Source organism: Vipera berus (genome assembly GCF_964194415.1).
Source record: "Vipera berus genome assembly, chromosome: 4".
In the NCBI taxonomy this organism is placed as follows: Eukaryota; Metazoa; Chordata; class Lepidosauria; order Squamata; family Viperidae; genus Vipera; species Vipera berus.
Window position 1 is genome coordinate 92,267,722 of NC_138206.1, and position 15,497 is coordinate 92,283,218.

Genomic DNA, 15,497 nt, shown 5'->3' on the forward strand with positions numbered 1-15,497 from the left:
TACACAATGGCCTTGGTTAATTTACACACTCTGATCTACCCTTCAGCTGGTTGGGTTGATTTTAGCCATCTTTTGGAAGTGTCACAGTGCCTTTAATACTTCAGATATCTTTGAAGAATATCAGTCTGTACTCTGTAGTAGCTAAGTACTGTCACCAGAGTGCTAACAAGTTGGTATGGTTGAGGTTTTCTTCTTATAGACATTCTGCCCCAAATCTAGCTTGTTTTTTTCAGGTTTGTTACATTGGAGCAAGTATCATCATATAAAATACCTCACACATTATATCGGTTCCTGTCTAGTCCCAAGCAGATTCCAAGACTTTTATTAATCGTCTTACTTTAGGAACTAGACTACTGAAATTTCTTTTCCCAGGACTACACCCTGTCTAGGAATGGAGGTTGCCCTTTATTGGTTTGTTCAGTGTGGTCAGAAATATCTAAAAGCACTAAATTATTTAATTATAAAATAGTTTTAATTGTCCCAAATTACTTTATTCTAAAAATATTTCATTTGCCCCTTCATGCAATGGAATTGTTCTTACTCAGTTAAAAATATGTTTAAAGCAGATACTTTAAAAAAACAAGTCCCAGAATCCCCATTATATCAGGTCAAGCATGTTTGGAATCAATAGAATATTTGTAGTTCAGGGTTGAAACAAGGGGTCCTTAATGCTCTCTGAGCTTGTTTTTTTCTACCAATTAAGAAAACAACCTTTTCTTGTTCTGAAATGTTCCTGGTTGTAATAAGTTATATAAGGTTCTGAACTGACTGCATATCATAGAGCAGTGTTTCGCAACCTTGTGAACATTAAGATGTTGGACTTTAACTCCCAGAATTCCTTAGCGAAGTGGCTGGGGAATTCTGGGAGTTGATGTCCACACATCATAAAGTTCATAATATTGAGAAACACTGTCAGATAATTCAGCATTTTGAAACTTTAAAATATATGTTTACATTATGGTGTTAGGTATTATTATGCAAATTAAAAAGAGAAAAGCAAGCATATATATCCTCATTTAGACTATTTAGAGAAATATTACTGTAGATTATAAATATATAATAATATAAGAAGAATGGCTGGTAATACTACTATTGAGGATATTTGGGGAATACAATGCAAAATACATTTATTTCTTCAGGGCTATAATTTTAAATAACTTTTTTCCCAAGACCAATCCTTTTTATGTCAGATTGTGCATATATTTTCTTGGCCAGCTCTGTTTATTGCGGATAATGAAACAGAAGAGGATTTGGCAAGCCCTAATAACTTCCTAGGAGAGGTGTACTGAATAAGGCATCAGGCTGCAAAGTGGGAGAGTGTTGAGTTCTAGTCTGCCTCTGGCACAAACCCTGCTTGGTGATCAGGAGCCAGTTGCTTTTCTCATACCTAGGAAATGGCAAACCACTTCTGAAGGAAAACCTTTGCCAAGAAAACTGCAGGAACCTTTCCAGGAAGTTTCTGAGAATCAGACACAATTGAGTGGAAGGAAAGAAAACCCTACTATTGCTGTATCCCCTATGGCAGGGGTCCCCAACCTCCAGTCCGTGGACTGGCACCGGGCCACGGCATGCCAGAAACCAGGCCGCACAAACAAGCAAAGCCCCATCCATGGGATGCAGGCAGCACATAAAACCACGCCCCCTCGGGTCCACGGAAAAACCTCTCCCCACAGAACCAGACCCTGGTGCCTAAAAGGTTGGGGGCCTCTGCCCTATGGCCTTCTGAGACTTTGACAACATGAGTGTTTTTAAACTAGGAACAGGCAATGGGGAGAAGGAACTCTGTCCAGCCTTTTCAGAAGTTGTTGAACCCCAAATCCTCTTTCCCAACAGATTCTTTTTACAATGTCCTTTCTTATGCCCAATTATTAATTGGCTGAATCTGCAATATGCAGAAAGTAATAACTTTATTTCCAGCAGTATTAAGTCTTAAGCAACACAACTATTCAGACAAGGAGAACAAATTCAAATATTTAAAATATATTCCATGTTTCAATATAGTACCTTGGGGTGGGGAAGGAGAGGAACCTAGATCATAATCAAGGATTAGATTATTTATCCCTCCGTTTGATAAAATGCATACCCTGAAAATATGAAAAACATGTACATAATATTTTATTGTAAAATAACTACCACAATCTTTTGGAACATATCTTTACCCAAAAGAAGATATTGAATAAGCAGAAAAACAGAGAAACATCTCTTTTCCTAAGACAGTTGGCTATATATATGCTCAGAGATATCTAAATAAATTTAGGTAATTTTTTATTGGAGATAAATCAAATTGTCAACTTTGGATAATATGAAAAGATAGATAAACCTTACATTCCTATAAAAAATTGATGGGGGTTGTAATTAGAGAGTTAAAAACCACATATGAAACAAATATGCATCTGCCTTGCTAACCTATTGCAGGTGGTTGTAGGGATAATATTAGAATATTCTTATTTTGGTTTTGACTAACCTTATTTATTACTATACCTGATCCTGAATACAACTTAGTATAGTTCAGGATTAGGAAAATTGGGCAATTGGATTTGGTCTGCGTTTTAAAGGAAAAGTAACTGAATGCATATCTCAGATTGCATTATACTTTTGGGAGTCTGCTTTTCTCTGGATATTATAATAAAAATCTCATGTCACAAATTGCATACAAATATATAGGGAAAATACTTATAGAAATGACTTATTGAAAGGTGTATGAAAACAAATGCCATTTTTCTGCCATTTTTTCTTAATTAGAAGGAATTAATAGAAGTTATGTGACATGTAGATCAGTTTAAAGGTTTCCTTGGTAAATAAGAGTTAAGTCATACTATTTTTTAAAAAAATTATCTTAAGTTTAACCAGACATAAATCTCACATGCAGTCACTTGTGACTCTGTCAGAGAAGGTACCTCTTGGGGTAAAAATAAATCACTTGATATTGCTGGGAATAAGCCAGTAGCCAACTGACATTGATTTTATGGACTATTTGTTTACATTCACTCTGCCCATTTTCCATTCTGACACTGTGACTTAAAATGGGGAAATACAATGCCACACAAAATGACATGGAAGCTAACCAAGTCAGCACACATTGATCTCACTGCTAAAGCTATTTTTCTTTTCAAAAACAGGTTGATAATAATCTGTTGGCTACGGTACGTACGGTGGAGGCTTTTCACCTGACAAGAAATAGGCTGGTGTGTATAATGGAGGAGCATTAGGAGGCACCCCATGGTTACAGCTGGCCTGAGAAGATGGCTGGGGATCATCAGCTAAAGATACATCAGTAGACGAAGATGTTGGGAAATTGCTGCTAGGCTGTACCAAGACAAAGAGAAACCTTATAATGAATGAAGCTGAACTGTAAAACTGTATTTAAAACGTATGTTGATATATTTCATAATTTCTAAGCCCCAAATTCTGCAACATTTTACACACACACATGCACCTACTTCAACCTACAGTCATTCTCAAGTCTAAACCACAGGGTTTTTTAAATTTATTTTTTTTTTGATGTAGTGAACAAAAGGAAGGAGTGAGACACCTTTATATATAATGAAGCACAGTTTGAAAATATTTTTAAGTGGATAAATCTTTGCTTATTTTAATTATATCTTATTGTGATATTTAAATCCAGAATCCCAAGCTTCTGGTTAGTTTTGTGCTTGGCCCAATTGTCTATTGCCAGAAGCAATAAAGCAAACAAACAAGCATATGCTTATCTGCAGGAATGACTCTGTTTATTCTTGCTTTGTCCAAGGACCATTATTGCTAAAGTAACTCTTGGCTTAACACTATCTGTAAACATTGTCTGTGTTAGCCTTCAGTATCAACAAAACTCTGATTTATCTGCTCTGTTCTGATTCTTTGTCTGCACAAACCCATTTCTGTTGACTTTATATATCAGTGTTTTTCAAGACTGGCAACTTTAAGATGTGAGGACGTCAACTCCTAGAATTCCCAACCAGTCTATTCAAATGGTTAAGCTTGAGAAATGCTAATATAAATGTTAAGATATTCCTAATAACACACACATGAAAAGGTGCCCTTTTGTCCACCTGGTATTCACTGCATAGGCTTGGATTAGAGTAGCCAATATGCACCCATTGATTCACACACAAAATTCCCTATTATAAAAGCAATCCAGAATGCCACTGTGAACACCAAATGTATTGGCACCCCTCCTGTACTCTACCTGAAGGGGCAGATGATAGGTAGGATAATGAGGAACAGAAGCTGCTGAAGGACAAAATCCAGCATATGTCAAGATCTGCTGAGCAGGATTGTAAAGGATCTGTGGTGGTGGAGCAGAGCTGAAGGCAATTTGGGAAACAGGCACCTGCAGTGGCGAAAGACGAATCAATTTTACTTCCTCTCCACGTCTGATTTCAATACTGGATATTTTTTCCCTTGATACATTAATCATACCTTCCCAAATAATATGCCATTCCATTTATATAGATGGGCAAATGAAAGGTTTTTTAAAAGAGAAATAAATCTTTTTTTTTTTACCCCATTTAAAAATCCACTGTTTTGAAAACAAGCCTGCTTTTATTTGGAGCTTGTAAAATGAGCTACTAATGGGAATGGCAAGTTCTCTTTCCTAAGGCCACAAAAATTCACACAACACTACAGGGCAGCAAAGAGTTACGGCAAAACTTGATAGCTTTAAGATTCACTCTGGGAGGGGAATTCTGAAAGTCCAGCATCTTAAAGCTGCCAAGGTTGAAAAACAATGAGTTAGAAGGTTCTGTAGGCCAACATCTAGCAGAAAAATTCTGTTTCATTCAGGTGGCTTTTGAACATTTGTTTCTAGTTTATGGTAGAATTCAATCTTTTGTGTTCTATTCGTAGGGGCAAGAAGAAACATTCTTTTAAGACAATGCTTCAGGCATAGGTTAGGGAATTGCAACTGCAGTCAGATTTGGATATTACACTGGGAGCGGGATTGGCAACTGCTTTCTGCCAAGAGTGGATTTTTATATAAAAAGTCCAACTCAGCACTGCATGACTGCTTTAAGTTGCCTTTCTTTCAGTTGCCTAGCAAATCTTGATTTGTGTTTCCTAAACAGTCATTTATTTCCATGCCCCACTTTGGAAATATAAAATTGTCCACATTAATAATTGCATAAGAATTCAGTTACAAGCATAACTTTGTCAAACGTTTGAATAAAAGTGAAGTCTGATAGCTTGGTATACAATGCCAACCAAAAGTGTAAGATATTTCTGTAAGCAATCATGTTTTATTTAACATCACAACATTCATGTTAATTACATTGTTGGCACAGTCAGTTCTAGAAGATAGCAATTCAGGCATATTCCATGGAGGATAAAACATTATGACCAGCAGATAATTATGATGTAATCTTAAATTTTATTAGAACGGTATGTAAAATTGCCAAAAGGAAGCTCAAAAGGATATATATATATATACCTGTGTTTCCCCCAAAATAAGATCTATCCCGAAAATACGTCCTAGCTTGATTTTTGGGGGTGGGCCTAATATAATCCCTACCCTCAAAATAAGCCCTAGTTAAGTCCCCGCCCACACACCCGCCTCTTCCCTTTCACTCCCCTTCCGAGCCAGACTGTCATGGTGTCATTAAGGAATTAAGGAATTGTAACAATCACATGCCATTGTGTAATAGGGCTATGCAGTATTTGGAATTTGAAAGGAAAATACACATAGCCTTATTAGAAGTTTAATGTACTACATGCTTCTAACTAGCTGTCATCTTTGTGTAAATATGCTAAAATTAATAATGTGTTCTCTGCTGGTCATATTTTTAAAAAAAATAAGAAATGGCATGTGATTGTTACAATTCTTTAATTTTTTTTTCTAAAAAAAGGGAATTGCCCCAAAGGACTAAAAATCTTTGAGTTTTCCATAGAAAGTATTCATTCAAATGTCATGAATGCTGCAAAATAAAGATGAGAGGCATAATTTCAAACAGAAGAAGTTGAAGCTGGAGGGAAGATACAATATAAAGCTAATACACTGTTTTGTGCCTGACCTGTTGTTTTTTTTTACTCCTTGTCCCCCAACCCCAGCAGAGAAATTACTTAAACAAGCTATCACTTTCTGAGCAGCTTTTCTTTACAGGATAGCACTTCCCTTAAAAATGCTAATTGCAACAACACTGCCCCACCACCCTTTTGCCGCTATCTGAAATAATCAGTTTCACACTAATGCTTTCTTTGGCCTCCTGAGCTACTCACAGAAAACAAACCAGACAAAGAACAGCACTAGCGCATTGCTTTGTTTTCAAGATATATTCCTCACTGTTTGACTGCTTACTCTCTTGTAATCCCTTCCTCTCCAATGAATGTGCAGTCTTTCTTGCTAATTATCCCAACACTGGGATGAGCATTAGAAAGGGGAAGTGAGGAAAATGGCTATATGTTTTGCCCCTTTATACAGTTTCTTTATGATTTGTGTTCCAGAAACCTTCCCCTCCATTTGGGCTCACTTGACTGTTTGGGGCCAAATCCTTGACCCCAAATGCTATGAGTATATTCAGTAAAACAAATATTAATAAACTTTTTTCAAGATTTATTATCATCCTGGCATCTCCCTTAATGTTTTCATTCTTAAGTATCCATCCTACAAATTATAAATCAAGCATTGATGCACAGATTATGGCAACACACGTGCAGCATCTCTAGGCTGTTATAAGATGACAAGATCCACCTCAAATTGTACTTCTTTCATTAGTCAAATTATAACTGATACTATTAACTATTTAATCAGTGACAGACAGAAATGAATCTTGCTTCATTTGGTTTTGGTTTCATGGGCAATTAATCCGATCTATGTAGTGTCTCATGAAATCTGTCTTTAAAAATTGATTTTAATGCATCCAGAACACAAGGAACTGATTGTGCTTGAAGAAAGTAACAACTAATCACATAGACATAGTGGACAAGAAAATAATATTAACACAGTCTATCCATGGTCACCAGGATTAGATTTAATTTTAAAGTGGCTTTATATTTATAATCCCTCCAGGGAGCTATAAGGTACACCCCATCAGCAACTCTTTAATTCAACCACATATTTTCCCTTGGTCACCTCAGCCATCCCAGGAAAACAGGCGTCTAAGGAGGGATGTACAAGTATAAAATGCATGCCATACTCACTCTGGGTTCAAGTCCAAAGTACTGCATATTGATATTTTATTTTGCCAGGACAACATGAACATGCTAGCATGGATCAATGTCCATCAATAGCTTACCACATCTTTAAAGGCTCCAAGTATGGCTGCTGTGATTATGCCAAGAAACAAGCCAATGATGTTCAAGACGGTGGATGACCAAAGCAGTCGATAGAGGTGAACCACATCCTGACAGCTGCTCACACCAAGGAATTCATAATAGCTGATAGAGTGTTCTGAGCTGGAAACAGGATATCAGAGCTTTAGCATGTGATGAAAAGCAAAATGGTGCCATTCCAATCTTGTCCCTTCTCTCTTATAGTAGTCGGACTGTACTAACTCCTTCTTTTCCTGCCCCTCCCTCTAACAATAGCACTTAGGATAAATTGACAAGAGGTCTAGGATTAAAAACTATAGCAAGGTGTGTTCTGTACCAGCCTGCTACCGGCCCTGCAGAAAAGGCAGGGACAACCCCTTTTACAAGAAGGCAAGAGGCTGGAATTACGCCTGCCAAATTTATTGCTACAAAAACAAACGGAACAAGACAAACCAAGAAACAGGAGCTTTAAGAAACAGGAACTATCCAAGCGGTTGCCTTCAGCAAACCAGCCCTCCCACACATTCCCCTTATACCGCCCTGAGTCCCTTGGGGAGAAGGGCGGTATAGAAATCAAATAAATAATAATAATAATAATAATATAGAGTTCAGGGCGTGGCTTCTCTCTGCCTCCTTCCGAGGAGCCCCATTGCCTTCCTCTGTTTACTCCTAATTGACTGCCTCCTGCGTCGGGCGTCCTTGAACAGGGCCAGCTGTGGGTCATCTTCATCTACGCTGTCAGGCTCACACAGCTGGGTCCCCGTGGTGACCAAGTGGGAGGGGCCTGGCTGAGGGCTCTCATCAGCAAGATCTTCAACCCCCTCAGCAAGGTCTTCAACACCCCCCACCTCCTCTGAGTCGTCCGACCCAACTGCTGAACCCACAGGCTGACCCTGAATCACAACAAGGTGCAAGATATCATGATTTTTTTTTCTAAGACAAATATAAAGAATGTGAAAACATTTGTAGTTTTAAGGAGGAATACACTTTTTAAAAAAATCCCTATTTTTACTCTGGAAAACATTGTATAGTAGTTGAATACTTGTTATTATTATGCTCTTGTGATCTCTTTTCTGGATTACTGAAATGCGCTCTACATGGGCTGCCCTTGAAGAGCACTTACAAGTTTCGTCTGGTGCAGAATGCAACAGTGCAAGTAGTAAATGCTGCCAGTTATTCAGTACATGCACCCCAATACTCTGTGAACTACAGTGGTTACCAATGTGCTTCCAGGTGTAATTCAAGGTACTGGTTGTCACTTTGAAAGCTCTTTGTGGTTTGGGACAGGGTACTTGAGGAACCATCTCTCCCCAATTGTTTCTATTCATCTGATCCGGTCAGGCAGGATGGGCATGCTTCAGCTCTTGTTGAATAGAGGATGCTAGTTGGCGAACCTAGAACACATGTCTTTTCTGGGGTAGTCCCCAGGAGATAAGGATGGCCCCAACCCTGCGGGCCTCTCCTGAGGCTCTGAAGACATGTTTCTGTCTGGGGTTTACAGGGTGCAGGGATCAGCATATTGGTTATGCTAGTGATTTTAGTTGTTTACATTTCAAGCCTCCCCTTGTTCAGGAGCTCATGGTGGCCTACATTTATCATCTATCTATCATCTACAGTGTCTATCCATCCATCTCTGTCTGTCTGTCTGTCTGTCTGTCTGTCTGTCTGTCTATCTATCTATCTATCTATCTATCTATCTATCTATCTATCTATCTATCTATCTATTATCTATTTATCATCTATCATCTAGCAAATGTATATGGCTGCACATCTCACAAAAAGCAACTCTGGGCAGCATACAACAAAGTTCCCTTCTGCTTCTCCATAGCTACCCTGTGATAGGTTGGTCTGAGGCAGCAGTCCTCAACCCTTCTGAATCCATGGACTTAGCTCCTGTGCATGTGCAAATGAAGCTTTACACACTCGTCCACCACTTGCAACATCTAGTTCCCAACGGGCCATAAACTGGTACTGGGGGTTGGGGACCCCAGCCTAAGACATACTTACTTTTCACAGTTATATAAATCACAGCAGTAACACGTATTACTTTTCACTTTCAGCTGGCATTTGTTATTTAAGGCATAACAGGTCACCTGTGTAAAGAGAAGGCAACTGATAATTATTAGTGCCACCCATTGCACCAGTCTATTGCTGAACCTCTTCTTATATGGATGGGCAACCAGGAACCGCCAAAAGCTCATAAAAAAAAGAGCTGCCAAATTTGCTTTCAGCGTGCTTGAATAGGGTTGTCCTTCACCAGAACAGAAAGGCCTTCTCTTGCCCCAGAGAAATCCCTTCCTCCTCCCACCAGGTAATATCCAAGATTAGCAAACCTGGCCAAGCTAGTCACCTGGGCCTCACTAATGTATCAAACATAGCTGATGAAAAGGCAGGGTTGCAGGACAATCTGGATTCTTAGATGATTTCACTGTTTATTTCTGGTTGAACTGTAACTCCCCAACATGTTTCCTGGCTGTATGCATGGCTGGTACTGTCCCTGAGGACACAGTTTATAATACCAACAGCATGGCAATGCCCCAAACACATAGAAAAGTCTGTTAATAAAGGTGTGCGTGTGTGTGTGTGTTTGAGATATTCTTGTATCTTGGTGACTGCTGGGCTAGCCTCTGCAGTTTTCTTGGCAAAATTTCAGAAGTGGTTTGCTGTTACCTTAGGAAGGAAAGAGAATGACTGATCTAGATCACCCAGCTGACTTTGTGCCTAAGACGGGACTAGAACTTACAGTCCCCCTGTTCTAGCCTGATGCTTTAACTCAGGGTCAACTTCAACTCCCAGACTTCTTAGTTGCTAAGGTTGAGAAATAATATTATCTTAAGCACTATACCAAACTGGCTCCTGATGAATAAAGCTGTTCAGAGAAGTTTGATATATGTGTATGATATACTGAAGGTAAGGGGACTTTGATCCACTGAAATCTGTGTGATAATAAGCTACCCAGGAATGGCTGGGCTCCCAACTATTGAACTATTGAATGCTAAACTGCCATTTCTTAGAGATGCTTTAAGCAGAATCCTGCCCTGAGAGGGCTTGGCCTGTTCAATTCTACAATTCTAAGAATCTATCATGCCATTACACAATTTATTATCATATATCCTTGAAACCGTTAACCCTTGCTTTTTAGGAAGGAAAAAAGAGATAGGAAGAATGAACACTATAATATTTTATTTCAGAACTGAGATATAATCATCAGCAATGCTGGCCAGAAAATCCTAAACTCCGGAGATGTTTCATTGAAGAAACAAGGATGCAGCTGAGGACCTTATTGGTAGGAGAAACAGTAGGGAAGAAATGAAGGGAAAGAGAATCATTTTTCCAGGAATGGAATCCTTCTCCTCCTCCATTTTTTTCTGGAATTAGTCCAAGATTGGAAGCAGTCTCTGTTTTCTGAAACATGACTGGGAAGCAGCAATTATTTCCAGAGCAAATAGGATTTCATTTCTTCATTGTTATTTCAGACTTAGATTTGGGTCCTTCTTCACTTGATAGGAATTCAACTGGGCTCCTACTGAGCTTAGTCTTGTAAGATCCAAAGTTTTGCTATAATTAATAATTATGATTCCTGTAAGTTCAAAGAAACTAAAAGAACAAGCAATGATGCTTATCTGGAGCTTTGCAATGTGCATTATTTGCATTTTCAGTTTTGCTTTATTTACTTTCTATTACAGTATTTCCTTCTATCTCCATTTTGCAACAGTAGCTTTGAAAACAATAGATATTTCGCAGACACTGCAAAGTCATTTCTGTGTGACAAAGTAGGAGGATAATAGAATAAGAAGGATGTGCAAAACATCAAATTCCATAAGAAAAATTAATTACATAAATGCATTGCATGGAGATAAGCAAGTTAGAATATATCTATGTAACTGCTTTTCTGCAAGTTATAGTTTTAAAAAGTCAAGATGGTAGTTGTGATGTCCAGACAAGGCATAGAAAAATTGGTACTGCATTCATCAGATTGTTGTAGCCACCATGTTGATTTTTTTCTTTTTTACAATCCTGAAAGGTTTAGGCAGAGAGCAAGAAAATTAAGAGCAATGATGGTGAATCAATAGCAGTAGAGAAACAGAAAATGTGAAATACCTTCAAATACATTCTGAGTTTTGATGTCAGACTTAAGGGCTCCTCAGACAAAACCCACTGGCTGCCCAGCCAAAATGAGTAGGAACAATAAGGGAAATCGTCACTTTTCAGAATGGCAGATTCTGTTCATTGCACTGGTTTCCATATTTGTGAGTAATTAAGCATGCAACAAAAATTGTCTGAATAAAGTAAAAACCATAACACTGCTTGAGTTCAAAGGGGCAAAGTGATGTATCTTGTAGGGGAGAGACAAATGATGAAAGTAGCATTCCATCAGTGTGATGCAAGTTCCCAAGAATTCCAATTTTCAGGAATAGATGGTACTTAAAATCAATATTTAAAAGAGAGGAAAATAACAACAACAACAAAACCCCATAAAGAGCTATAACTATGAGATCTAGTTTAGTCTAGTGATAAGGTATCAGGCTAGAAAGCAGAAAACTGTGAATTCAAGACTTGCCTTAACCATGAAAGCCAGCTGGATAACTATGGGTCAGTCACTCTCTCTTGCAGTCCAACCCACTTCACAGGGTTGTTGAGTGGAAGAAATAGGAGGGGAGAATATGTTTGCTGCCTTGAGCTATTTGTAAAAATAGTAAAGGCAAACAAATAAACTTCAACAGTAGGGTGTAGACAGAGAATTAAAAATCAGTATATGTAGAATTCCCTTGCTTTTTCCAACAGTATAGAAGCAGAATATGTTTTTCAAAGTAAACACGTTAAAGAGGCCTTAATTTTATTTCTCAGAAAACAGCAGTTCATTGAATAGGTTAAGTTTAGATTCTCTCCTGGGCTTGTTTTCCTCCCCACATCCTACTTTTGTTTTGTTTATGTGGATGGTTTCTTTATTCAATAGGCTGGAAGTATACTCTGCCAAAACAAAACAACAACAAAACTCCTGAGATTAACAGGAACCAAAATTTTACTTCAGCCCCAGGATTGTGCCTGTCCTTGGCTGAAGACCGGATAGAATCTGCAGACATTCTTGGATTTCGTCAGGTTATTACAATTAAAAGTTGAGGTTTGGGGGCCAATATCATCAGCTATTAAGGTAGCTTGGGTACATCTGACAGAATGTCATTCCGCACAAACATCCGCAGGAAAAGAGCAATGGCATTTTCCAACAAATCATTTATGTAACAAGAATGGAATGAACTTCAGTTCCAAAGCAAATATTCTTGCCTCACATACAATAGCATTTCTATGCTGCCAGAATACAGAAAATAAACCTCCAGTGATTGAGTGCTGAGATTAAAAAAGTCACCTTGTAAGTCACCTTTCCATGTACTGTAGAAAGCTAGATCTTAATCTAACAATAATAGCTTACCTCTGTCTGGTAGGCATCAAATAAATATCCGATTCCACTTGTATAATACTGGCACCTTTTAGTATATAAAGGTCTAGGCTCCTAGAAGAAGAAAAACAAGAAAAATGAAAAAGAATTAAAAATGTCCTTTAAGTTACATTACAGATCTATCTTTACTTTCCCTACGCAGCTAAGCTCTGTGAGGCTTTAAGTGAAATCCAGATACAATCCAGATAATTTTGAACTTTGTCAACTATTTCCTCTTCAGCATGCATTGATTTGCTTGGAAATTAATTATAGAGTTGACTCAATTTAACAGAACAGAATAACAAGAGTTAGAAGGGACCTTGGAGGTCTTCTAGTCCAACTCTCTGCGCAAGCAGGAGACCCTATACCATTCTGGACAAAATAATAATAATAATAATAATAATAATAATAATAATAATAATAATAATAATAAGAAGAAGAAGAAGAAGAAGAAGAAGAAGAAGAAGAAGAAGAAGAAGAAGAAGAAGAAGAAGAAGAAGAAGAAGAAGAAGAAGAAGAAGAAGAAGAAGAAGAAGTTGGAAGGGACATTGGAGGTCATCTAGTCCAACCCCCTGCTAAGGCAGGAAACCCTATACCATTTCAGACAAATGGCTGTCCAGTCTCTTCTTAAAAACTTCCAGTGTTGGAGTATTTACCACTTCTGGAGGCAGGTTGTTCCACTGGTTAGTTGTTCTAACTGTCAGGAAATTTCTCCTTAGTTCTAGGTTGCTTCTCTCCTTGACTAGTTTCCATCCATTGCTTCTGTGACTGTCCAATCTCTTCTTAAAAACCCCCAGTTTTGTCAGGAAATTTTATTTTTGAAAAAATAATTGTGTACATGTTTAAAATAGAAGTAAGTTATACAATGGACCATGCATTAATGTTTGGAAGGTTATAGCAACACATACTTGGATCAGATTTCTCAGGTCGTAAAAAAGAAAGGAAAAGTTTTAAAATGACTGTTCTGTGCCATTACCACTTAATGGCACAATGAATTAGTTCACTACCCTTCTCCCATTAAATTCTTCCAAATCTCTGGAGCAGTTCTGACGGTGCTTCAACACAGGAGGCAGGAATTAAGAATCTTTCTCATTGACAGAGTAGCACCCAAGAAGAGAAAAATATCGTGGGATCTGCCCTCAAGTTATTTTTCTGAAATGTTTGGTGGTTTGTAATCTTCCCTTTGAGCCCTTTGGCAATTAATAGTGTTTTAATCTATGTAAGATACTGTAGCATCTCTTATGCTATCACATCAAGGGTATTTTAAATTATATAGAAACCATTGTCTGCCAAAGCAGATAAAAGAACAAAAGGTCAGTTTCTGCTTTTGGCCCACAGCAGAAAGATAGCAAGCTCTCAAGTGTTGCATTTTTACATTCTCATTACTTGTTTCTGAGCAAGCCAGTCTTCTTTACCACAGGGCCTTTCAACTCAAGTAACATTTCGAAGGGAGCAGTTTGATAAAATGTAGAGTAGAGTTACAGTATATAAATATCCCTATTATTGAGTTATTTTGGAAGGTCTGCATTTATGAACCAGAACTAACACTGATCCCTTTTGGCTTTGGGAAATTGTAGAAGACTAGTCAAGTATGTTAGAAATCTATGATTACTGAAACTTAAATCTATAGTCAACATAAAAGATGTAGATAAAAAGGAAACAGGTAAACAATAGCAGATACAATTCCATCGTAGCTGTTTTTGTTAAACCACTATTATGCCTTGGAGTGTTGACCAAGACATTTTAATGTTTACAAAGAAAAGATATAAAACTACAGCAATTATAAAAGAAACTGGATAAAATAGAAATAAACCTAACCCCAGCATATATGAAAGCCAAACGTTAAAGTGCTCAATTATTAATATCCATTATTAGTTATTCTATTTTATTTTTGTTTGATAGATTTTTAGTTTTTGAATTATGAAAATTAGCAGCTACTGAAATCTCTTTACACTGAAAACCAAAATATGATAATACATTAAGTAACCATAAATATATTTATGTCCTTGAGTGGAATTAGGCTTGTCCAAGAAATAAAACCTGACATGGCCATTGTTTTAATGGCTCAAACAGAAGATGGTCCATTTCAGTCTCTGAAAGACAAATTTCACCCCAGATTCCTTGGAAGAATCATTGTATAGTTTCTATGAACATTTCTAATTGTGAAAAAATATTGATAGATGTGCAAGTCCTCAGTGTCTTTTATTTAGAAAGTGATCATTTCTGATTTCAGATTTGTTTTGTGACATTAAAATCATTGCCAGCTTTTTAACAAGAACACCTTAATTTCCATCCAGTTTGGTTGACAATTTCCATGAATATGATATTAGGCATTTTCTCTGTAAAGTATCAGAGAGAAAGATTTGGATGTTCAAAACATACAAAGAAATGGTTCTGAGTATTAAGGAAATTAAAAACAGGATACAATCATTGATTAGAATATATGGAAGTGAATCCAACATAGCATTAAGCATGTTGTGTATAATCATGCAAAAAGCTTACTTCTGTCTCTTTTACTCAGTAAATTCACATCCCTCCAAAGAGAATACTGAATTGAGGCACCTGCTACTTCTCTTTTCTAAGAATGCCTTTTCAGTACACTGTGTTTCCCCAAAAATAAGACCCAGTGGTGGGATTCAGCCAGCTGGCACCAGTTCAGCAGAACTGGTAGTTAATCTTTTGTTGCCCAGGCCCAGAATGGACTTCTAGACTTCTGGTTGTTCACGTATTTGAATCCCACCACTGGGCACCAGGACATATTTGCAGGGGGTTCTTTTCCATGGTTTCACTTTGTGGCGGCGGCACTAACAGACTCACCCAGCTG

General features: G+C 37.7%; 1 protein-coding gene across 1 annotated transcript in view; it reads right to left on the minus strand.

The window, feature by feature from the left end:
• The window catches only part of TMEM255B (transmembrane protein 255B), a 57,180-nt gene that overhangs the window by 2,506 nt on the left and 39,177 nt on the right, over positions 1-15,497 (minus strand). The window contains exons 5-10 of the mRNA XM_081326758.1: positions 12,668-12,748; positions 9,247-9,332; positions 7,224-7,383; positions 4,184-4,327; positions 3,152-3,306; positions 2,005-2,084 (exon numbers count right to left, since the gene is read on the minus strand). Coding sequence (XP_081182884.1) covers positions 2,005-2,084; positions 3,152-3,306; positions 4,184-4,327; positions 7,224-7,383; positions 9,247-9,332; positions 12,668-12,748 — 706 coding nt within the window. The remainder of the gene's footprint in view (positions 1-2,004; positions 2,085-3,151; positions 3,307-4,183; positions 4,328-7,223; positions 7,384-9,246; positions 9,333-12,667; positions 12,749-15,497) is intronic.